General features: G+C 43.9%; 1 protein-coding gene across 11 annotated transcripts in view; it reads right to left on the minus strand.

Annotated features, from left to right (window-relative positions):
• The window catches only part of MYO6 (myosin VI), a 426,976-nt gene that overhangs the window by 306,874 nt on the left and 95,521 nt on the right, over positions 1–24,581 (minus strand). For all 11 annotated transcript variants that reach the window (XM_033936483.1, XM_033936482.1, XM_033936481.1 and 8 more), the window contains one exon: positions 2,761–2,830. In XM_033936483.1, coding sequence (XP_033792374.1) covers positions 2,761–2,830 — 70 coding nt within the window. The remainder of the gene's footprint in view (positions 1–2,760; positions 2,831–24,581) is intronic.

Raw genomic sequence — 24,581 nt, forward strand, 5'->3', positions numbered from 1 at the left:
AGTAGTGAGAAGTGAAGGTATGAACTGAGGACCAGGTGGCAACTGTACAGAATTCCTCAGTAATCTAATATAATAAAACCCTAAGCCGCACATGCGCACTCTTACCTGCGTGCTCCTGTTTTCCGTGAGCTGTAGGGCCCCAGCAGGCAACAGTGCGCATGCGCGCTTAGGATTCCGTTTCCCTGTAAGAACACTCGCACACCAGAAGGTGTTGTTTTCTATAAATAAATTGCTTAGGAACATCTTTTCTAAAGTTCTTTGTGCTCCCTGATCCCTTAATGTCCTTTCGGATTGTATTTTTAAGTTCAAAGACGCAGCGGCGGCTCCTCTCACGATCCCCGCCGCGGCAACTTTAAACTTACTAATAATTCTGCCAAGGTTTTTGTCTAAACACACTCGCTGGCCTAAAGTTTTATGTTTTAAGTTCTGCCTTGCTCCCTGTTTTCTGTGCTGCTGTTCGGTCTGGCCTGCTCCCTGCTCGCCTTGCCTTAATGTATTTTTTAGTTGAAAGACACGGCGGTGGCTCCTCTCACGATCCCTGCCTGCGTTGGACTTCCGATGCCTGGCAGTCAAAAGACCCTGAGGCTGTAGAATGCCCATATGAACCCCCCAGACAGAAAAAAGATGCAGCAAGCATGAAGACCATGTAAGGAGATAACAAATAAAAAAGGGAACCTCCGTAGAGACTAGAGGAGATAAAAGATATATAAGCTTTGAGACAAGCCCTCGCCTGGTACCACTGGAAAACAAAAGACCACTGAGGAGTACAGGAATGTAGTCCGACCCGTGGCATAACAGAAACAGGAGAATGCCTATTGTTCCAAAGAAACAACATGTGGAAGATTGAAACAATCTGAAAAAAAAAACACTCTTAGAAGATTGGAGTCAAAAAGTACCCCAAAGAAACACAGACAGGAAAACGGATACGGAAAAAGAAACAGTAAAGAAAATGAGATGGGTGAGAAAAAACGTCTGAACCATCACTCAGGGGAAAAACAACCGGGTAAAAACCAGATGTTCAGGAATGGAAAAACAAGAAGGCCCTGTATGTCCAGCACAAGTAGACACCCCCTGAATCTGGGAGGAAACAAACCAAAACAGGTAAGGAGAATGGTTGAAGAACACAGCTGGAAAGCCGTATGAATTGGAGCTTGTAGCGGTGGCCCGGAAAATCAGGAAGCAGAGCTAGGAGGTCTGAGATCCCACCCCCCCAAAAAAAAAACCACAAAAAACCACCAGCATCCAGTGGCTTTGACAATTAAGAGAAAGACCAGTAAACGAAGTGTTTAATTTGTGGAATTTGCTGTTGACAATCCAAAATAAAGTGATTTTCTAAAATATATCTTTGAAGTGTTGTAGAATCACTGTTAGAATTAATTTTTGTTTAATACCCAGTCTGAGCAAAGTCAAGGCAGTTTACAAGACGGTAGTATGTATAAACTTAAAGCTCTGAGGGCCATAAAAAGATTTCCTTGTATTCACACTGCAGCCTTGTACATGAAAAGGAATACACTTCCTCCTCCCTATTCGCGGTTTCGATTATCCACATTTTTTTCCCCAGCCCCTCCCCCCCTGAGAATCATTGGCATCGGAAAAAAACAACCCCAGGACTTGGAGGGAGGCGATCAGAGGCAGCAGGGGGGGAGGTGATCAGAGGCAGGGGGAGGCAATAAGATGTGGCGGGTCGGTGATCGGAGGCAGAGGAAAGAGATCAGAGGTGGCGGGGGGGCGATCGGAGGCGGAGGGAGGCGATCAGAGGCAGTGGGGGGCGATCGGAGGTGGCGTGGGGGTGATTGGAGCATGGACCTTACCTGGTGGTCTAGCGGTGACGTGGGGCAGGTGCGAGCTTCCTACACTCCTCCCCCATGCAGAGCTGTGCTGTGAGTTCCTGTGATCTCACGAGACTACAACAGGGAGTTCCTCTTGTAGTCTCATGAGACCATGGGAACTCAGCAGCATGGCTCTGCATGGGGCAGGAGTGTAGGAAGATCGCTCCTGCTCCGCGTCACTACTAGACCACCGGCTAAGGTCCGGGGGTGGGTCAGAGCTGGCCAAAAGTTATTTGTGATTTTGCCCTATTCACGGGCCGGCTCTGCCCCTAACCCCCGCGAATAGGGAGGGAGAAGTGTATATCATATACATATTTGGTCTTGGTCTGTCCTTGCTATTTTCAAGGCATATCCTGTATAAGTCTGCCTGGCACTGGTCTTATTCCCCAACTACTGGAGTTGGCATTGAAGCCCAGTCCAGCCCATCCAGACATAATCAAAGCCTCTTCTAACCGCATACTAGTTTTATCACTTTTCTTTGAACCACTTCAAGTCTTTGGACAGCTGGTCGTCACTCTTCAATAGCTTCAGCTTTTGTGAAACTTTTCAGAGTTTATCAAGGATATTTTCAGATTAACTGAGAGATACTAGGCTGCATTAGACACAGGCAGGATTAGAACTGCTGTACCAAAAATTGAAACTTAGATTATTTTTATTCCCTTATTTTTTCTGATAACCTTCAGGGGGTATCTTTCGCATCTGGGTTAAGTAGGTTTGTTTTTCCAGTATTCCTTGGGGATACTGTGGGGCGACAGTGATTCCTAGAGGTTTGTGGAAGAAAATTCACAAAGAACTGTGCTGCAGGTTAGAAAAGTGAGATTTTTTTGTATGAAGTCTCTTGAAAGATGGCTAGCTCCCCTCTCCTCTCCCCCCCCCCCCCCCCCCATTCATCAATTCTGAACCATGGCCAGTTTAAATGTTTCTCACTTACAGTTATCTTCCACGTGCTTTGTAGTATCGTCTTCTGCAGGAAAAACTTGATTGATGGCAGCAAAAAAAGTCTGCTTAAACAGAATAAAATGACAAAATAATTACTTGTGTAGGAAAATTAAAATTAGAAAGGAGAGTATGGTTTATGTTTATTTAACATATCACTCTTTCTTATACAATAACAGTTTCTGAATATTTTGTGATACCAGATAGCAATAAGACTTTCAAAAGTTCTGTGATAAAACAGATTTTGAATGCTAGAAAAAAAACTCTTGGCAGTTGGCGGAGCCAGGGAATCCCTGCCAGCTACATTAACGATTTGTGTCACAACCAGGTCCACCCATGGCTAAGCCACAGGGAGAATACAAAACAACAAAAACTCAAATGTACTAGAGATGTAAGCTGAAAACCAGAGCTGGCTAAAAATGTCCCTACTAGAATTGGGTAAATTTACTTATTTATTTATTCAATTTTCTATTTATTAGGATTTATTTACTGCCTTTTTGAAGAAATTCACCCTAGGTCAGGGGTCTGCAACCTTTAAGACAAAGAGCCACTTGGACCCGTTTTCGAAAAGAAAAAAAAACTTGGAGCCGCAAAACCATTATAAAACAAATCTAACACTGCATATATTGTTTCTTATCTTAATGCTATATACAGGATCACTAAATTGAAAATAAAATCATTTTTCCTACCTTTGCTGTTTGGTGATTTCATGAGTCTCTGGTTGCACTTTCTTCTTCTGACTGTGCATCCAATCTTTCTTCCTTTCTTTCAGCCTCCTGTATGTTTCCTCTCCTCCAGACCTCATTCTCTCCCCCAACTTTTTCTTTCTGTCTCCCTGTTCCCCCTTCTTTCTGTCTCTGTCTGCCCCCTTTCTTTCTTTCTCCGTGCCCTCCCCCAAGCCACTCGGTTTGCTGCCACCGCCATCGGGGAATAGCCCCCAAGCCACCGCCGTCCCAAGCTTTCCCTGCAGAAGCGTCGCGCTGACCAGCATTCCGCTCCCTGACGTCAATTCTGACGTAGGAGAGGAAGTTCCGGGCCATCAAGGCATTTCTCCTCATTCCATCCAGCCTGAGCCCCATCTCTTCTTGATCCAGCATTTCCTTTCTGTGTTTGTCAGAATTACCATTCCACCTATTTTCCAGCATCACCCTTCTTTGTGTCCATCTCACCTATATCCCTATCTCACCACTTTTTCAGAATCTTCATTTGTCTCTGTCCTTGTCTTTACCCCATGTTCACCATTTGCCCTTTCAATGTCTTTATCCCCCCCCCACTTTTTCAGCATTACTTCTATGTCTCTATTTCACCTCCTCTTCATGTCCCCTCTGTATCTCTATCCTTATTCAGTAGGTCCTGCTTACCCTTTCTCTTCTTTGTGTCACTATCTCCATTTTCAGCTTTCCCCCCCTTTTCCTTTGTTACTGCACCCTGTAGCTAGAATCTTTCCACCCTCCCTCCACTCCGGCCCAGCCCAGTATGAAATATTTCCTTTTGTTTCCCTCCCCTCTCTCTTTCTCTCTCTCTTCTCCTCCCTCACCCACGAGTCCTGCATCTGGCCCTCTCCCTTCTACCTGCACCTGGCAACACCCCCCCTGCTCCGCGGCTCTCTTCAGCAACTAGTCAGCAGCGGTGATCAAGACAAGCTGCCGACATCGAGGCCTTCCCTCTACGAGTCCCGCCTTTGTGGAAAAAGGAAGTTGAAACAAGCGGGACTCGCAGAGGGTAGGCCCCGACGTCAGAAGCTTGTGTCGATCGCTGCTGCTGAGTTGCCGAAGAGAGCCGCGGATCAGGGGATGTGGCCGGAAGCAGGTAGAAGGGAGAGGGAGATAGGAAGGCTGTAGATCTCCGGAGTATGACACCGACCCCGGCCAGGATGATTTCTTTTTCAGGCGTGCAGCTTACAAGTCCGGCGTCGCGGCGGGAAATAGCCATGCTGAGCAGTGAGCTCTGCACTACACAGATGAAAGCCTTGCTTGCTGATTGGTCCGGCGGCACGGCTACTATGCTACTTACAATGTCACCCCAATACACAATAAAACGTCTTAAATAGGTAGCATATGGTGTAAAAAAAATATATATAGCAGTTACATACCTGTTAACTGGTTAAAGAAACACTTGTACTGTCTATAGTACAAGGAGCTGCAGATTATGTGTCTTATTCAGAGGTATTGTACTAAGAAGAGGAGGCAGAAGCTCAGCTAGCAACTTAGAAGACCATCTTCCTCTCTTCAGCAATTTAAAATCGGACTTAAAAAGATTTCTTTTTTTCCATTGCCTATGGCCAAAACCAGCCTCTAGTTTCTGCTATGGGAGTGTCGACAGCTAGCTCGACTAAACATTTTCCTTCCTGGCACTGTTCCCTCTGAGTCGTGTGAGAGTCCTCCAACTGCAGTGCTGCCAGTAGGGGGTAATGATTCAATATTGTGTTTTCAATCTCTAGGGGCAGGCAGGTTACCTGTAGTCCAGAAGAGCTTACCTCTCCCTCTCGACTGAAAATGTGATTGTGAAAGAGCACACCCCCACCCCAACAGTCAGGACTGTAGGTAGATAACTCAAAGGTTCACAAATTAACCTCGAGTTCTCAACTAACAACCTCCTCTAACCCTCTCTACCAATCTCCCCCCCCCCCCCTCATCCCTTGCCATCTTATCTTCCTTTCCTAAAATTACTGAGGAGGAAACTGCACATTTTCTTTCTTCCTCCAAACTCACCACCTGCTCCTCTGATCCCATCCCCACTCATCTACTTACCATTATCTCTCCTACTATCATCCTCTCTATCTGCCATATCATAAGAACATAAGAACATAAGAGTTGCCTCTGCCGGGTCAGACCAGAGGTCCATCGCGCCCAGCAGCCCGCACCCGCAGCGGCCCATCAGGTCCATGACCTGTTAAGTGACCCTGTCTTTCCTGTATCTATCTCTATGTTTATCTGTACCCCTCAATCCCCTTATCCTGTAGGTATTTATCCAAACCTTCTTTGAACCCCTGTAGCGTACCCTGCCCTACCACAGCCTCCGGGAGCGCGTTCCATGTGTCCACCACCCTCTGAGTAAAGAAGAACTTCCTAGCATTTGTTCTAAACCTGTCCCCTTTCAATTTCTCCGAGTGCCTCCTTGTATTTGTGGCTCCCCTCAGTCTGAAGAATCTGTCTCTGTCTACCTTCTCTATGCCTTTCAGGATTTTAAAGGTTTCTATCATGTCTCCTCCAAGTCTCCGCTTTTCCAGGGAGAAAAGCCCCAGCTTATCTAACCTATCAGTGTATGAAAGGTTTTCCATACCTCTTACCAATTTAGTTGCTCTTCTCTGGACTCCCTCAAGTACTGCCATGTCCTTCTTGAGGTACGGCGACCAGTACTGGACACAGTACTCCAGATGGGGGCGCACCATTGCACGATACAATGGCATGATGACTTCCTTCGTCCTGGTCGTGATACCCTTTTTGATGATACCTAACATTCTGTTCGCTTTCTTTGAGGCCGCCGCACATTGTGCCGATGCCTTCAGTGTTGTATCCACCAACACACCCAGGTCTCTTTCAAGGTTACTTACTCCCAGCAATGATCCCCCCATTTTGTAGCTGAAGATTGGGTTCTTTTTCCCTACATGCATGACCTTGCATTTCTCTACGTTAAAGCTCATTTGCCACTTTTTTGCCCATTTTTCCAGTTTCGTTAGGTCCTTTTGGAGGTTCTCACAGTCTTCCGTGGTTCTAACACTGCTGCAGAGTTTGGTGTCATCTGCAAATTTTATAACCTCACAATTTGTCCCCGTCTCCAGGTCGTTTATAAATATATTGAACAGGAGCGGTCCCAGCACCGACCCCTGCGGAACTCCGCTCGTGACCCTCCGCCAGTCGGAGTATTGGCCCTTTACTCCAACCCTCTGTTTCCTGCCCTCCAACCAGTGTTTAATCCATCGGTAGACATCCCCTTCCACCCCGTGGTTCCACAACTTTTTAAGCAGCCGTTCATGGGGTACCTTGTCGAAGGCTTTTTGGAAGTCAAGGTAAATGATGTCAATGGATTCCCCTTTGTCCATCTGGCTGTTTATCCCTTCGAAGAAGTGCAGTAAGTTCGTAAGGCACGACCTTCCCTTGCTGAAGCCGTGCTGGCTCACCCTCAGCTGTCCATTGCTTTCCATGTGCTCGCAGATGCTATCCTTGACCAGTGATTCCATCATCTTTCCCGGAACCAATGTCAAGCTCACTGGCCTGTAGTTTCCCGGGTCTCCCCTAGATCCCTTTTTGAAGATAGGTGTGACATTCGCTATTTTGCAGTCCTCCGGGATCTCCCCAGTTTTTAAGGATAGGTTATAGATTTGCTGGAGTGTAACCGCTATTTCATTTCTCAGTTCTTTTAGTACCCTTGGGTGGATTCCGTCTGGGCCTGGTGATTTGTCACTCTTTAACTTGTCTATCTGTCGGAGGATATCCTCTTGGCTTACCTCTATTTGCTCTAGCTTTTCGTCCTGACCCCCACTTATGATTTCCTTGGGTTCTGGAACATTGGATGTATCCTCGCTTGTGAAGACCGACGAGAAGAATTTGTTTAACCTGTCGGCTACCTCTTTTCCCTCTCTCACCACTCCCTTCTTATTTCCATCATCCAAAGGTCCCACTTCCTCCCTTGCCGGTTGCTTCCCCTTCACGTACTTGAAGAATGGTTTGAAGTTTCCCGCTTCCCTAGCCAGTCTCTCTTCGTATTCTTTTTTTGCTTCCTTAACCACCCGGTGACATTCCTTTTGTTGTTTTTTGTGTTCCTTCTGGTTTTCCTCAGTTTGGTCCCTTTTCCAATTTTTGAACGATATTTTCTTGTCCCTTATCACCTCTTTCACTGCATTTGTTATCCACACCGGGTTTTTTGCTCGATTCTTTTTGCACCCTTTCCTAAACCTGGGGACGTACAGGTTTTGTGCTTTGTGCATCGTGTCCTTGAGTAGGGACCAGGCTTTCTCTACGGTCTCCATTTTCCCTGAGCTGCTTCTGAGTTTCTTTCCAACCATCTTTCTCATAGCGTCATAATTCCCTTTTCTGAAGTTTAGCGCTGTCGATGTGGTTCTCTTCACCTTTGATGTTCCTGCTTCTAGTTTGTACTGGATCATATTGTGATCGCTGTTTCCCAGTGGTGCTATTACTGCTACCTCCTTTGCGGGTCCCCCTAGCCCGTTGAGGATTAGGTCGAGAGTGGCATCTCCTCGCGTTGGGTCCTTGACCAACTGTTCCATGAAACAGTCCCTCACAGCCTCCAGGAATTTTGTTTCTCTCACGCAGTTGGAGTGTCCAATACTCCAGTCTATCCCAGGGTAGTTGAAATCCCCCATCACTACCACATTTCCTCCTTTGCATTCCTGCCTTAATTCAGCCTCCAGATCTTGGTCATTGGCTTCCGGCTGTCCCGGTGGGCGATAGTACAGTCCCAGTTTAATGTCAGCCTCATTTCTTCCTGGTAACTTAACCCAAAGTGATTCCAAAAAGTCCGCCCTTACTGCTGTTTCCATCCTGGTCGAGTGAATGTAGTCTTTTATATATAACGCTAGTCCTCCACCCTTTTTGTACGTCCTGTCCCTCCTATAGAGTTTGTACCCCGGTAGGACCACATCGCATTTGTTTTCCTCGGACCACCATGTCTCTGTGACTCCAATTATGTCTAGGTCCTCCTTGTTGGCTATGACTTCCAGTTCTCCCATTTTGGCTCTCAGGCTCCTTGCGTTTGTGTATAAGCAGTTATAGTCCCGGTTGTTCGTTTTCCTTGCTGGTTTCTCTTGTGGTTTGTTGCTCCCGCTGACCCCCTCTAGGGCTGCCAGCTCTCGAGTTTCGTTTTGTTCTTCCTCCTTCTGTGTTGTGTCCCCTTTATCCTCAGCCAGCTTCCCCACTTTTACATGCCCCTTTAGCTCCTGCTGTTTGCTCTTCTTTATGCTCTCCAGTTCCAGTTGTTTCTTGGACCACTGTATTCCATCCTTAAGTCCTCCTCTATAGTTTTCCCACTCAGTATCTTTGTTCGATACTCTAGTCCGATGTGTCGTTGTTGGATCGACTGTCGGCTTTCCCCTTCTCCTCAGTTTAAAGCCTTGTCTATCGCAGTCTTCACGTTGTTCGCCAGCATTCTTGTTCCCGCCTTGCTCAGGTGCAGTCCGTCCTTCCCGAAGAGCTTGTTCTTCCCCAAAAAAGTTGTCCAGTTCCTTACAAAGTGGAAACCTTCCTCCTCGCACCATCTCCTCAGCCATCCATTCATTTCTTGCAGCTCGGTCTGCCTCCTCGCATCCGCCCTCGGTACTGGCAGGATCTCAGAAAAAGCTATCTTCCTTGTCCTCCGCTTCAGTATCCTCCCCAGGGTCTTGAACTGCTCAGTTAGTGCAGTCCTGTTGTAATTTCTTCTGCTGACATCGTTGGTTCCAATGTGGATTATCACCGCTGTCTCCTCCGTCTCAGTTCCTTCCAGGATCCTCTCTATTCTGTCAGTGATGTCCTTCGTTCTTGCCCCCGGGAGACATGTCACCAGCCGGTCTTCTCTCCCTCCTGCTATATGACTGTCCACTTCTCTCAGGATCGAGTATCCCACCACGATCGCAGATTTCCACTTCTTCTTCAGCTTCCTTTTTGGTCTCCAATCTGTGTCCTCGGTGCGATCCGCAGCTGATCCCTCTGGGCTCTGGTGGGTCTCAGCCTCCTCAGACTGCTCGATACCTCCGCAGGGTCGTTCTCCCTCGGCGCCTGGTGGGTTCAGTACTCCATCGGTTGATTCCTGTCTTCCATCTGTTGGTTCCTGTCTATATTGCTGGTGATCCTGTACCTCCACCATCCTGCAGGCCTCCTCGATGAATTTCTCGAGTTCCCTAACTTGCTCCTGGAAGTGGTTCTCTCTGGTGGAATCCTCAGCTGCCCAGCACGATTCTTCTGAGGTGCGCAGGCCCTCCAACTCCTGGACCTTGATCTGAAGTCTCTCAACCTCCTTCTTCAGGCTCCCCAGTTCCAGACACCGGCCGCACATGTACGCCTGCCTTCCGGACGGGAGGCAGTCGTACATATGACATCCGGTGCAGTAAACTGGGAAGCTACGCTGGGTTTCTGCTGCCTCCATTTTTCTGTCCTTCTTTCTGTAGCCCTTCCTTGTCTGGAAGTGGTGTCCTGGAGTGCAGCTAGTTTTAGGGTCTCTCTTTTGGCTCCTAGCTTCCTGGCTCCTTCGCAACGGCTCCTTCGTAAAGGCGCGCTCGCTAACGGCTGCGCGCCATTGGCTCCCCTCCTTTTCAGGGGGGAGTCCGGGCTAGGTTGCTCTGACGCGGTGGGGGTGGGCGGAGCTACCTCTCGCCGCTACCCCTTGCTTCCCGACTCTCCTCTGCCTTCCCTTTACCTCCTCTCCGCTCCTCTCGCAGCTTCTGTCTCCTAAGCTGCTCCCCTGCTTCAACTTCTGCCTCAACTAACACTCTCCACCACTACTGTGCCCAATGCCTTCAAATATGTCATTGTTACAGCACTCCTCAAAAAAACCCTCGCTGAACCCCACATGCCCTTACAACTATCATCCTGTCTCCCTCCTCACCTTCTTATCCAAGCTATTTGAACATGCTGTTCACCACCATTGTCTTGACTTTCTTTCATCTCAAGCTATCCTTAACCCACTTCAATCTGGCTTTTGCCCTCTTCATTCTACAGAAACTGCCCTTACGAAAGGCTCCCATGACCTACTCCTGACCAAATCCAAAGACCTCTACTCTGTCCTCATCCTTCTTGATTTATCTGCAGTTTTTGATATGGTAAATCATCACCTACTCATCAATACGCTGTCCTCGCTTGGATTTCAGGGCTCTGTTATCAAATGGTTTTCTTCCTATCTTTCCCATCGCACCTTTAACATATGCTGTAATGAATTCTCCTCCTCCGCCATCCTGCTGTTGGTCAGGGCTCTATCCTGGGAGCACTTCTTTTTTTCCATCTACACTGCTTCCCTTGGTGCTTTAATCTCTTCCCATAGCTTTCAGTATCACCTCTAAGTCAATGACACGCAGATCTCTCTCTCTAAACCTGAAAATAGACAATTAGTCCTGGCTTTCAATGTGCTTGTCTGACATTGCTACCTGGATATCTTGCAGCCATCTAAAATTAAACAAGGCAAAGACCGAGTTCCTTATCTTTTCACCTAAACCCATCTTTTCTCTTCCCCAGTTCTCTATTTCTGTGAACAGTCCCCACCCCCCAAAAAAAAAAAAATCCTCCCTGTCTCGTCAGCTCGCAACCTTAGGGTAATCTTTGACTCATCTCTCTCCTTCTCTTCATATACCCAACAGACTGCCCAAAACTTTTTTTTTCCTCTACAATATCTCTAAAATCAGAACCTTCCTTTCTGATTTCACTGCCAAAACCCTCATCCATATCCTTTTCACCTCTCATCTAGGACTACTGCAACATGTTTCTTACTAGCCTTCCACTAAACCATTTCTCTCCCCTTTAATCTGTTCAGAATTCTGCTGCACACCTCATATTCTGCCAGTGTCTCTATGCCCATGTTACCCCTCTCCTCAAGTGTATTCATTCAGCAGCTCCTCAGTATCTCTCCTCACACTCCCCCTCCCAGACACTGTGCTCATCGGATAAGTCTCTCTTATCTGAACCCTTCTCCTCTATAATAATAATAATAATTTTATTTTTGTATACCGCCTTACCCAGGGAGTTCTAGGCGGTTCACATCAGTTAATCAGAGTTACAAACAATGAAGTCATTGAAATTAACAGGTTAGGAAAGTACAATAAAAAGGAGTAGGAGGAAATTCCTGGCCATTAGTGGGTGGTGATGAAAGAAGTAGAAGTCAAGTGTATTAAGAGTTCAGTCTGTGGAATAAGTGTGTTTTGAGTTGTTTTCTGAAGTCAAGGTAGGTGGAGGCATCGAGCACAATTTGGGCTAGCCATGGGTTCAGTTTAGCCGCCTAGAAGAAGGTTTTGTCAAGGAACCTTTTGAAATGGCATAATTTTAGTGGAGGGAAGGCGAACAGGTGAATTCTGCGGGAGCTCTTATTGTTGTAGTTTAAATTGAAGTGTGGGTTGAGGTATTTTGGTGATATTCCAACAACTGTTTTGTAGCAGAAGCATGAGAACTTGAACAGGACTCTGGATTCAAATGGTAGCCAGTGCAATTTATGGTAGAAGGGGGTGACGTGTTCCCATTTGTTCAGGCCAAAAATGAGGCGGACGGCGGTGTTCTGAATCAATTTCAGTCTTCTGATGGTTTTCTTCACGGAGCCTAGGTAGATGATGTTGCAGTAGTCCAGGATGCTGAGAATGGAGGATTGTGCTAACAAACGAAATGAGGTCTCGTCGAAGTATTTTTTTATGGTGCGGAGTTTCCAGAGCACCGAGATGCTTTTCTTAAATATTAGATTGGTGTGTTTCTCCAGGGTAAGATGTTTGTCTAAAGTGACTCCCAGTACTTTTAAGGTTTGTTCTAGGGGAAAATCCGATCCATTCACTTGAATTGTGGTGTCCTTGATTTTGTCATTGGGTGTTGCTAGGAAGAATTTAGTTTTTTCGGAGTTTAATTTTAATCTATAAGATATCATCCAGAGTTCTATCTGATTTAGTGTGCTTGATAGAGAGTTTAGCAACTCTGGTGTAAAACTGGTTAGCGGGATGACTATAGTGATATCGTCTGCGTAGATGAAGAATTTGAGCTTTAAACTTTGCAGGCGGTTTCCCAAGGAGACGAGATAGATATTAAACAGGGGGGGGGACGGGGGGGGGAGCCCTGTGGAACCCCACAAGAGTTATCCCAGCTATAGGAGAAAGAGTCGTCCTTAAACACCCTGTATGATCTATTTCCCAGGAACCTGCGGAACCAGTTGAGAACCTGGCCTGAGATGCCAATGTTTGCCAGGAAGTCCAGGAGAATAGTGTGGTCAACCAGGTCGAATGCACTACTCAGGTCAAGTTGCAAGATCAGGGCGCTAGAGCCCTGGCTAAAGAGTGAGTGCAGGTGGTCGAGCAGTGAGGCTATAATGGTTTCGGTGCTGTGGCCTGCATTAAAGCCCAATTGGTTGTCATGTAAGATACTGAATTTTTCCAGGTATGTGGAGAGTTCAGCATTCACCACCCCTTCTGCTATTTTGGTGTCTAGCGGGATGCTAGTGATAGGTCTGTAATTAGATGGGACATTAGATGGTTCTTTTGCGTTTTTTATAAATGGAGATATCATGATATGGCCTTGTTCTACTGGGAATTTTCCTGTGGATAGTAAAAAGTTTACCCATGCTAACAGTTTGGCTTTGAAGTTGATCGGGGCAGTTTTCATGACATTTGGGGGGCAAGTGTCCATTCTGCAGTAAGAGTTGGTATATTTATTGTAGTATTTGCTAAAAGTTTGCCAATCAATGGTTGTAAAATGGTTCCAATTCAGATCAGCTCTGGACTCTAGGTCAGATTTGGACATGTTGGCGTCTAGGAGAATTGGATAGCACCAGTGGGGTTTGGCCGGGGCAGTTATAGATGATCTTAATTTTTGTGTCTTAGAGTTAAAGAAATCTGCTAAGGTGTTTGCGGTTAAGGTAGATTCTTCGTGGGTGTTAGTGAGTGTTTCAAGGTTGTAGAGGTCGTTGACCAATTTAAAAAGGCTTCTACTGTTAATTGAAACATTTCCAATTTTTTGGGCATAGAAATTTTTGTGTTTTTCCTTGGTGAGGTTTTTTAATTTTGATCTCCAAGCAACTCTGTGCTCCTGAGTTCCAGATTTAATCCATTGTCTTTCTGATTTTCTTAAGTCCCTCTTTATCATTAGCAGCTCTGAATCAAACCATCCCTCTAGGTTTTTAGTTCTTATTCTGCGGGTTTTAATGGGGGCTATTTCATTTAGAATGTTTATGCTATCTTTAATCCAGGAGGTCATAAGTTGATCGGTTTCTTCGTTTTGTTTTGAGATGATATCATAGTGGGACCAGAATTCAACTGGGTCAATCTTGCCTCTAGTAGTGTGAACTTTATTATTTCTTGTTTTGTTGTTTTTGTTTGTTGATTTGGTGGTTTTTAGTTGGCAATCAATAGTAAAATTACATAGTCTGTGATCAGACCACAGAGAGTCTGTCCAGTTATCTTGCTTCCAATAGAATTTGGGGTTGGTTGGTTCTTTGGAAGAGAATGTAACCAAGTCTAACTGATGACCTCTTTGATGGATTGTGACTGGAGAGGGTTTGAAGTAGCCTAGTTGGGAAATAAGCAACCAAAAATCCAATATTTCTGGTTGGTCTATTTGCTCGAGGTGAATGTTGATATCCCCACATAAGTTGTATGGGCTTGATAATGAGTTAGTTAGTAAAAATTCGGCAAAGTCCTCTTTGGCTAGATTCCATTTTTTTGGTGGAACATAAAATAAAGTAGTTGTAAGAGTGGCGGTTAGGGACTTTGAAGTTAATGAGAGTGATAATATTTCTAAGTTGGGAGAAGATTTGGAGTTAAGTACGGAACAGTTTAGGTAGTCTGAAAATTATTGCTAATCCTCCCCCCTTTCCCAGGTTCTGACTAGAGATAGAATCTTGAAGCCAGAGGGAAGACAGTCTTGGATAATTATATCGTTGTCTGATAGCAACCATGTTTCTGTAAGTAGAACAAAGTCAGGGTTAATTTCATTCAGCCAATCTTTGATCAGTATAGATTTGTTCCTCATGGATCTTATGTTTAGGTAGAAACCTTGTAGGTTCTGGTAGCTAACATGGTCTGGGGAGAAGAAATGGGAATAGGCTAGCTTTTTTAGTGAACGTTGTTTTTTCGTGTGGGGCTTGGTTGATCCGTGGGGGGTGGTAGAGTTGGGATTGGGAGTGGACCCGCCTCCTGATAGTCATATGGTATATGGTGTGTGAATGTTGGGAATTTGGTCTTTACTGAGCGGTATGAGGAGTAGTGAACTGGGCCAACTCTAGACTCCATCCTTCTACTTTGCTGTACCGTATACCTAGAACAAACTGCCTTGAATTGGTACGTCAAGCTCTGTCTCTGGCAGTTTTCAAATCCAAACTCAAAGTCCACTTCTTTGAAGAGGCTTTCAATTCCCACCTTCTAAGCACCAATATCACATCATTCTCTCTCTAATTCCCTCACCTGAACGCTGTTTATTGATGCATCTTCTTGTCCAGTTTGTCTGTCTAGACTAGATTGTAAGCTCTTTTGAGCAGGGACTGACTCTTCTATATTTTGATGTACAGCACTGTTCATGTCTAGTAGCACTATAGAAATGATAAATAGTAGTACATTAGAATAGCCTTACTGGGTCAGACCAATCGTCCATCAAGCCCAGTAATCCATTCTCACGGTGGCCAATCCAGGTCCCTAGTACCTGGCCAAAATCCAAGGAGTAGCAATATTCCATGCAACCGATCCAGGACAAGCAGTGGCCTCCCCCCTTTCTCAATAACAGACGTATGGACTTTTCCTCCTGGAAATTGTCCAAACTTTTCTTAAAACCAGCTACGCTATCAGCTCTTACCATAACCTCTGGCAATGTGTTCCAGAGCTTAACTATTCTCTGAGTGCAAAAAATATTTCCTCCTATTGGTTTTTAAGGCATTTTACTGTAACTTCATCGAGTGTCCCCCTAGTGTTTGTAATTTTTGTACCCATTCTACTCCACTCAAGATTTTGTACACTTTTATCATATCTCCATTCAGCCGTCTCTTTTCCAAGCTGAAGAGCCCTAACCTTTTTAGTTTTTCCTCATACAAGAGGATTTCCATCCCCTTAATCTTGGTTGCTCTTCTTTGAACCTTTTCTAGCGCTGCTATATCTTTCTTGAGATAAGGAGACCAGAATTGAATGCAATACTCCAGATGAAGTCGCACCATGGGGCGATACAGGGGCATTATAACATTCTTAGTCTTGTTAACCATCCCTTTTTAATAATTTTTAACATCTGGTAACTGTGATTTGGGTTATTCTTCCCAATGTGCATCACTTTGCATTTGTCTACATTAAATTTCATCTTCCACTTGGATGCCCAATTTCCTGTCTGCAATTTTTCACAATCCGCATGCGTTTTAACAACTTTGAACAGTTCAGTGTCATCTGCAAATTTAATTACATCACCAGGCGTTCCAATTTCCAGATCATTTATAAATAAGTTAAATTGCACCAGTCCCAGAACAGATCCCTGTGGCACTCCACTGTATACTCTCCTCCATTGAGAAAAATGACCATTTAACCCTACCCTCTGTTTTGTATCCGATAACCAATTCCTTATCCACAACTGAATTTTACAACCAATCCCATGACTCTTTAATTTTCTCAGGAGCTTCTCATGCTTAGCTTAGAAGAACAGTGCTCCCTGGTGTGTATTTCCCACACACACACTTTCCTATTAGTAGTACTTATTTCTATAGTGCTGTTAGACGTACACAGTGCTATACATTAAAACATTCAAGACACTGTAAGCTCTACTGAGCAAAGACTATCTAATCAAACAAACAGGACAAGTAGGGGGTTAGGGAGTTTCTCAGGCATAGGTACTTAATAAATGAATTGGGGTTAGGAGTTAAAAGCAATCTTGAAGAAGTGGGCTTTTAGCCTGGATATGAATACTGCTAAGGTTGGAGCCTGACATACTGACTCAGGCAGTCTGTTCCAGGTGTATGATACAGCAAGAGAGAATAAACATAGTCTGGAATTGGCAGAATTATGAACAGATTGAAGGGGAGAAAGATGATTACGTGGAAAACCTGCAATAAAAAAGTTGCTGTAATCTAGGCGAGAGGTGGTAAGAGTTTGATAAGGGTTTTGGTAGTGTGCTCAGAGGAAGGGATGAATTTGGGAGATATAGAAAAAGAAACGATGGTCTGTTGGATTTGTGCAGAGAAAGAGAGAGGAGTCAAAGATGACCCTGAGATTGCAAGTTGATATGAGAGTGTTATCCACTGAGACAGAGAATGGGGGAAGAGAAGGGTAGCTTTAGGTGGAAAGATAAGTAGCTCAATCTTGGTCATGTTCAGTTTTAAGTGGCAGTGGGACATCAGGCAGCATTGTCAGACAGGCAGGCTGATACTCAGGCCTGGATTCCTGTAGAGATTTCTGGTGTAGAGAGGTAGATCTGTGAGTCGTCGGCATAGAGGTGATATTGAAAACCATGGGAGGAGATCAGAGCACCAAGAAAATAAGAATAGATAGAGAAAAGGTTCCAGGATAGACCTTTGGATACCCTGACAGTAAGTGAAGGAAGACCCACCACTGCATACACTAAAGGTGTGATATGAGAGATAAAAAGAGAACCATGAAAGAACAGAGTCCTGAAATCCAAATGAGGACAAGATACCAATGAGAAGGTGGTGGTCTACAGTGTCAAAAGCAGCAGATAGATCGAAAAGGATGAGGATAGAATAGAGGTCTTTGGATCAAGCTAGGAACAGGTCATTGGAGACTTTAGTAAGGGTGGTTTCCGTAGAGTGCAGGAGGCAAAAGCCTGATTGGAGAGGGTCAAGAATAGCTAGGGATGACAGAAAGTCAAGGCAATGGCGGTGAACAGTAAGTTGAAGCAGCTTCGTTAAGAAGGGGAGGAAGAAGATGGGGGTGATAGTTGGAAGGGCACGTAAGGTCCAATGAAGGTTTTTTGAGGAGTGGTTTAATTATGGCATGTTCAAAGACATCAGGGACAACTGTAGTGGAAAGTGATAGATTGAGGATGTGACAGATGTTAGTTCAAACCCATATTTCACTGTTCTTTGTCTTACTATCCTCGACTATATTTTCCTTCAACTATAGAATGTAAGCCATCCAAACAATGGGTTTGAATAAACTTGAAAAACTTCAAACTGGGGAGATACCTAGGAAGCTATAAATAAAGGCTGGTGGAATTTTATTGCAGTATGAGTTGGAAAGAAAGTTAGCTCAGTCATGAACACATGGTCCCACATATTCCTTTTATTGTGGCAAACAACCAAGAGAGTGTCCAATTATATGGTTCAGGACATGGAAAGGAAAAAAGCACATTGGAGATGAACAATTGCAACTGCCAAGCACTTCCAAAGCTGAACAGGATAAGGCATACTTTAACAAAACTATACTTAAAAAAATAAATAAAAAAGGAGACCCAACAGATTTGAAAAGCCTTCCTCCTTATTTTAGACATTTCCACGTCAACTGTATCCTACCATCTGCAGCATTGTACTACTAGTAGGCAATATTGTTTTCTAAAACTTCAGGATGCTGTTTTTAAGAGCCTGGATCACTCCCCTCCCCCCCCCCACTACACACACACTCTCCATTCCAGTATTTTGGCTACAAAGGCAGCTACACACAAACCACAGACTTCAGCCCACCCCCCAAAAAAATAAATAAATAAACACTAGGAAAAAGGAAGTTCCTCAGTTGCCCTTCTTAACAGGGAAAAGAAACGTATAGCACCGGACTTTGATCAACAGCATACAAACCCATTGCTACTGTAAACATTTGGGAGCCTCCTGCTTTTGTTCAGGCCTTTATCAAGAAAGGCAGCAGGATGCAAAAGCAGAATGCCACCTGCGTCTGAACTATGGCTATCTGCTAAGGAAATAAACAGAGCCTTTTAAAGGCTCAATCGTCATGGGGAAACAGGCCCCTTAAAATGAACTGTTGTTCAGAACCATAGATGGAGGTAATGGGGAGGGGGCAGTCTAAACAATAACAGGAGAGGGCCCAGGCCAGCAAAAAAGGACCTGTCTCAGTATCTATGGCATTCTGTTTCTCTGTTTAGATTGCAAGCTCCTTCAAGTAGGGACTGTCTTCTTCGTGACTCTGTACAGTGCTGCATGTGTCTGGTAGCACTATAGGAATAATTAATAGTAGTAATAGGTATCAAGGGCTGTAGTAACTGGACGAGAGAGGGTGGCATCAATTCAGCACAAAGCACCTAACCTAAAACAATAAGATATATAGATTTAATTTATGATGGATTATTTTGTAGTTTAATGATTATTGGATATAATTTATGATTAGTTTTTGTTACTGACCATTAATTAAAATATGTAAATCTATTAATAAGGCAATAAACTGAACTGAAATAAATAACTGCAAAGGGAGTTAAAAGGCCTAATGTGGGAAGGGAGCTTTATTACAGCAGCACCTCACCAGAAACTCCTTTAAGTTTCAGCCCTCCCTTTTCTCATATACATAATAAAAAAATACACTTAGAATCTGCTATAAATTTGTCTACTTGGACCCCCAAGAGAGCAACCATGGCACTCTTATCCAGAGGGACCTGGATCAACTTGCCAATATACAAAAACACCTGGTCCCAATAAGGACCCACCAACATTGGAAACAACTGGTGGCACCTACCTTGCAACACATGAGGGATCGTTTAGGGGGGGATGGCACCAATATCGTCTGACTGCTTTGCTAGGTCGTCAGTGGCAGTCCTTTCAGGCTCTCTGGGGACGATATTTGGAAGTGGAGGGGAGTCTCCAGCTTGGTGGGACATTATAGGGGGGTGGATTATGCGGGTGGAGTGGGGACTGAAGTCTCTGGATTTACTGTTGTTTATGTTGTTTATATTACGGGGGTTATATTGTGAGGGACAATTTGTTGCTGTTCCTTGGTTCGGGGGAGGGGAGGGGGGGACTTGGGGTTCTTTATCCTTATTTGTGAACCTGTATAGTACTCTGATTCTCCATTGTTGTTCTACTTGTGCGGTGTAGATTGGTGGCCCGATTGTTGTATTTGGCCTCCTTTTACAAAGCTGCGCACCGGATTAGTGCGTGCTAGCCGAAAATCTACTGCCTGCTCAAAAGAAGGCGGTAGCGGCTAGCGTGCGCTATTCCGCGCGTTAAGGCCCTAGCGCGGCTTTGTAAAAGGGGTTCATAGACAACGGCGCGAAAGACAAAAGCACGCGCCAACAATTGAGCGCAGCGTGGAGGCGCGCGCCGCACAAAATTACAGTTTTTAGGGGCTCCGACGGGGGGTTTTAGGGGCTCCGACGGGGAACCCTGCCAGTTTACTTAATAGACATCGCGCCGGCGTTAGGGGGGGTTTGGGGGGTTGTAACCCTCCACATTTTACTGTAAACTGAACTTTTTCCCTAAAAACAGGGAAAAAGTTAAGTTTTCAGTAAAATGTGGGGGGTTACAACCCCCCACACCTCCCCACAACGCCCCCACAACGCGGCGCAATGTCTTAAGTAAAGTGGGGAGGTTCACCCTCCACGCCCCCCCATCGGAGCCCTAAAAACAGTAATTTAGAGCGGCGCGCGCCTCCGCACTGCGCTCAATTGTCTGGGCGTGCCTTTGTCCCGGCGCATTTTTGACCTGACACTGTAAAAGGAGCCCTTTGTGCTGTGCTTCACTGTTCATAAATAAACAATTACAAAAACAAAAAAAGAATCTGCTAATATATCTGTTATCATTCCACACCACACCCCAAATATTTGCTTTATTCTTTGTCCGTGCCCAAAATTGGGTGGATCCTAGCGCTAAGCGTTCTTTTATAAACAGCGCTTAAATTTGGATGCTACTTATAGAATAACGCTTAGCACTCTTTTTTTGTGCCCAGCTTTGGTCACAATCTACAGAATCCAGTCCCTTATATACAGTAACAGATTGCAGGTGAAAAGGGCAGATTTAGAAAACTACTTAAGGCACATTTATTTGTAGACGCCTTTTTTTAGCTATTTCTGGTAAAGTTGATGAATTATCTTCGGAACTTGAGCTCTCTCCAAGTTTTCCGCAAACATCTGAAAACCTGGCTTTTCTCAAAAAATGTAAGTCTCCCTCCAACTTAGGAATCAAGGAAACTCTTATATCTTGGCATCCCAAGTCCTCTAAATTTTCTTCACACTTCTACCTCTAACCCTTTGTTGTAGTTCCTTCCTATTTCTCCTACTGTAAACCGCGTTGAGCTCTACGGACGTGGAGATGATGCGGTATACAAACCTAAGGATTAGATTAGATTAGATTAGATTTTTATTATCTAAACTATGGTATCTTTCTGAGGTTGTCTATTTTTATTATGTATTTGCTTTCATCATGTGTCTATTTTAAATATTATGTGTGTAAATTGTGTAAACTGTTTAGTTTTAAACGGTATATAAATTTTTAAAATAAATAAATGCTGTTTACTGAAAGGGATTCAATTACTTCTGGTTTGCGAAGAGCAAGAGTTTTATGTTGAGATTTCTTTTCTTTCTTGGCTTAACTTGATTCTTAATAGCTGACTGAATCATTGTTTCCAGATCATTTTTTTCTTCCACTTTAAAGATTAGCATTTTGGCATTGGCACTGTGTGCGTCACAATAGGGCTGTTGACATTTTATTTTCAAAATGGGATACCACTGAAAGGCAGGCATATTCTCTCTCCCACACACTTTGATTCTGTAACTGTGCTAGCGTAGCTCAATGGAATTCCAGAAAAAGAGAAATTCTAATGCCTCATCCTTTTGAATTGTATACATATTTCTTTAACATATTGAATTATCCAGTCATGGTTGACTATGTCTGCTCAAAAACCAGGAAGAAAAACACTAAGGTAAATGTGAAATGAGGATGCTATGTGCAGATTTTATATCATACAATAAGGGGCTCATAATCGAAAGAGAAAAACGTCCAAAAACCGGCCTAAGTCGGCACTTGGACGAACATTTCCCAAATACGTCCAAGTGCCAATACTAAAAACGGGTTTTGGGCGTATTTCTAAACAACCTAGGTCTTCATAGTGCTGCTGAACGACCAAAGCTAAACAGGGCGTTTCGGGAGGAGTGTTGAGGGCGGGACATGGGCCGGCTTAGACTTAGTCGTACAGCATGTAAACCGAAAGTAATACAGACCCCCCACACACTACCCCGGTGATCACCGACCCCCCCACTCCCATAAAAATATTAATCATATCAATAAAATTCAGCCTCCAGATTATCATTACTTGACCGCCTGGCATAGGAAGGCCTAGTTGTCCAGCACAGAGGCGGCTTAAGCTGTCTTGGGGGTGGGTTAGGGATTCATGCAGAGGAGGACCCATGCCCATAAGCCCCTGTAATCACTGCATTGATACTTAAACATGTGCACTCCCCTATACACCCCCAAAACCCTTTTTTACTGGCATATAAGTGGCTCCTGCAGCCATAAGGGCTATTGGGGTGGTAGATAAGTGGGTCTAGGGCAGTGGTCTCAAACTCAAACCCTTTGCAGGGCCACATTTTGGATTTGTAGGTACTTGGAGGGCCTCAGAAAAAAATAGTTAATGTCTTATTAAAGAAATGACAATTTTGAATGAGGTAAAACTCTTCATAGTTTATAAATCTTTCCTTTTGGCTAAGTCTTATTAATAATATTGTCATTTATAGCTAAAGAGACATATGATCAAGAAACTGTTTTATTTTATTTTTGTGATTATGATAAACATACCGAGGGCCTCAAAACATACCTGGCGGGCCGCATGTGGCCCCTGGGCCGTGAGTTTGAGACCACTGGTCTAGGGGATTCTGGAGGTGGTGGGGAGCTGTAGTGAGGAGAAGACATGGCACCCTTTTTGTGAGTTCACAGCAGTGCCCTGTAAGGTACCCCACTATTTAGGAGCCATGTCTGGGTGTTCAGTCAATCACTTTGCAGACCCCTCCCACGTCCAACAGGGTTTGCTCTAGGCATTTTAGACTTGGATGAAAAGTTGGACGTAAATGTGGTATAAAGATGGACGCTTTAGCGACTTGGACAATCAGATCAGCAGGATGTATAATTAGACGATTTTCGAAACAAAAAAAAAATTTGGACGTATTTTTCAAAAATGTGTCTTAGGCTGTTTTTTTTTTTTTACTTTGGATGACTTGTGAGGTGGACACAAACGGACTTAGACGTCCCTTTCAATTATGCCCCTCCACGTATTTATTTGTTTTTAAACCTTATATGTGGCACTATCAAGTCTAGATGGTTCACATATCAAACATTCACAATTCAAATTCAATCATAACAAATAGTATATACAAAAAAAAACTGCAAAAATAAGCCACAATGCCCATCAGGGCCAATGGTACATAAATACTGTACTTAACATTTTGCAAAGGCCTGATGAAAAAGCAGTCAAGTTCTTTCCTAAACAAACTCCCATTCTGAATATAATTTTAAAGACATCTTTGAAATGACTAAGCAAATATAATAAAGAAATCATCTTAGGTTTCTATTGTTTTAAAAGAGTCTGACCCATTTTATTTTAGATTCTTTGCTGCAGTATAATGCAGACATTTTGGAAATTGTTTTCTACATTAGTTTTAATACAAATATGTTAATATGTATTAATGTTTAATGTACGCAATTTCATAGACTAACAAGTATGAAATTGATTTAGTGCATACTAAATTTAAAGTGCCTCCCTCTTATCACCATCTGTGCTACAGAGCAGCAGTTTACATTAAGTGGCCCGTGCCCACTATGGTCTAACTCAGTGGTCTCAAACTCGCGGCACGGGGGCCACATGCGGCCTGCCAAGTACTATTTTGAGGATCTCGGTATGTTTATCATAATCACAAAAGTAAAATAAAACAGTTTCTTGATCATATGTCTCTTTAGCTATAAATTACAATATTATTAAGACTTAGCCACAAGGAAAGATTTATGAACTATAAAGATTTTTACCTCATGCAAAATTGTCATTTCTTAAATAAGACATTAACTATTTTTTTCTGAGGCCCATCAAGTACCTACAAATCCAAAATGTGGCTCTGCAGAGGGTTTGAGACCACTGGTCTAACTGACAAGCTGTTTAGGCAGCATACAGAATAATAGTATAATGAAGGAAGAAATGTATTTAAAGATTGCAACATTTACACTGTGAACTGAAAAAAAACAACAACAAAAAGGTTTTGTCGTATCTTCCACAGAACTCGGCCAATTCTTATGAAATTTAGTGCGTCGTGTCCTGAATGAAGTTGATGTAAAATGTTGGAAATAGTTTCCAGTTAATGTAGATGGGTTTAAAAAAGTTTTGGACAAGTTTCTGGAGGAAAATGTCCATAGTATGCTATTGAGACAGACATGGAGAAAGCCACTACTAGCCCTGGGATCGTAGCATGGAATCTTGCTATTTGAGTTTCTGCTAAGTACTTGTGACCTGGATTGCCTACTGTTGGAAACAGGATACTGGACTAGATGGAGCACAGGTCTGACCCAGTATGGCTATTCTTATATTCATATGACTGGCCTATCAGAATGATTGTTCACCCTCTCCAAGGTGCAGAGAACCAGAGGGCACGCGCTAAAGTTAGAAGGGAAAAGATTCCGTACAAACGTAAGGAAGTTCTTCTTTACCCAGAGAGCGGTGGAGGTCTGGAACACTCTCCCGGAGGCTGTTTTAGGGGAAAGCACCCTCCAGGGATTCAAGAAAAGGTTAGATAAGTTCCTGCTGAACCAGAACGTACGCAAGTAAGGCTAGATTCAAATAGGGTACTTGTCTTTGACCTAAGGGCAGTTGCATGAGCGGACTGCTGGGCATGATGGCCCACTGGTCTGATCCAGCAGCGGCAAATCTTATGTTCTTATATGAAAACTCATTTACCCATACTCTTTTTGTAAATTCTCCCTTCATTGGAAAAATGACTGTACAGTTCACTATAAAGTGCACTTTTTCTTAGCATAGTTTTGTACATTGCCCCCCCCCCCTATAATAACCCTTTATTTCCTTCTAGCTCACTCAGAGCAAATGCCAACAGCCTGTTTTTAAGAGATTTTATTACCAACTACCCATGGAACTTATTCTGGAGAACATCTCTCCATGAAGTTTGACAACAAGGTTTGACTATTTAAGAAATCTTATTTGAACTTCTGTAATTAAAACAGGCTAAATGCATGTCTATTTTAATTCTGAAGGTGCTTTTAAGTTGTTTGTATTATTCTGGATTCTTTTTG

This window comes from Geotrypetes seraphini, chromosome 3 (assembly GCF_902459505.1).
Source record: "Geotrypetes seraphini chromosome 3, aGeoSer1.1, whole genome shotgun sequence".
In the NCBI taxonomy this organism is placed as follows: domain Eukaryota; kingdom Metazoa; phylum Chordata; class Amphibia; order Gymnophiona; family Dermophiidae; genus Geotrypetes; species Geotrypetes seraphini.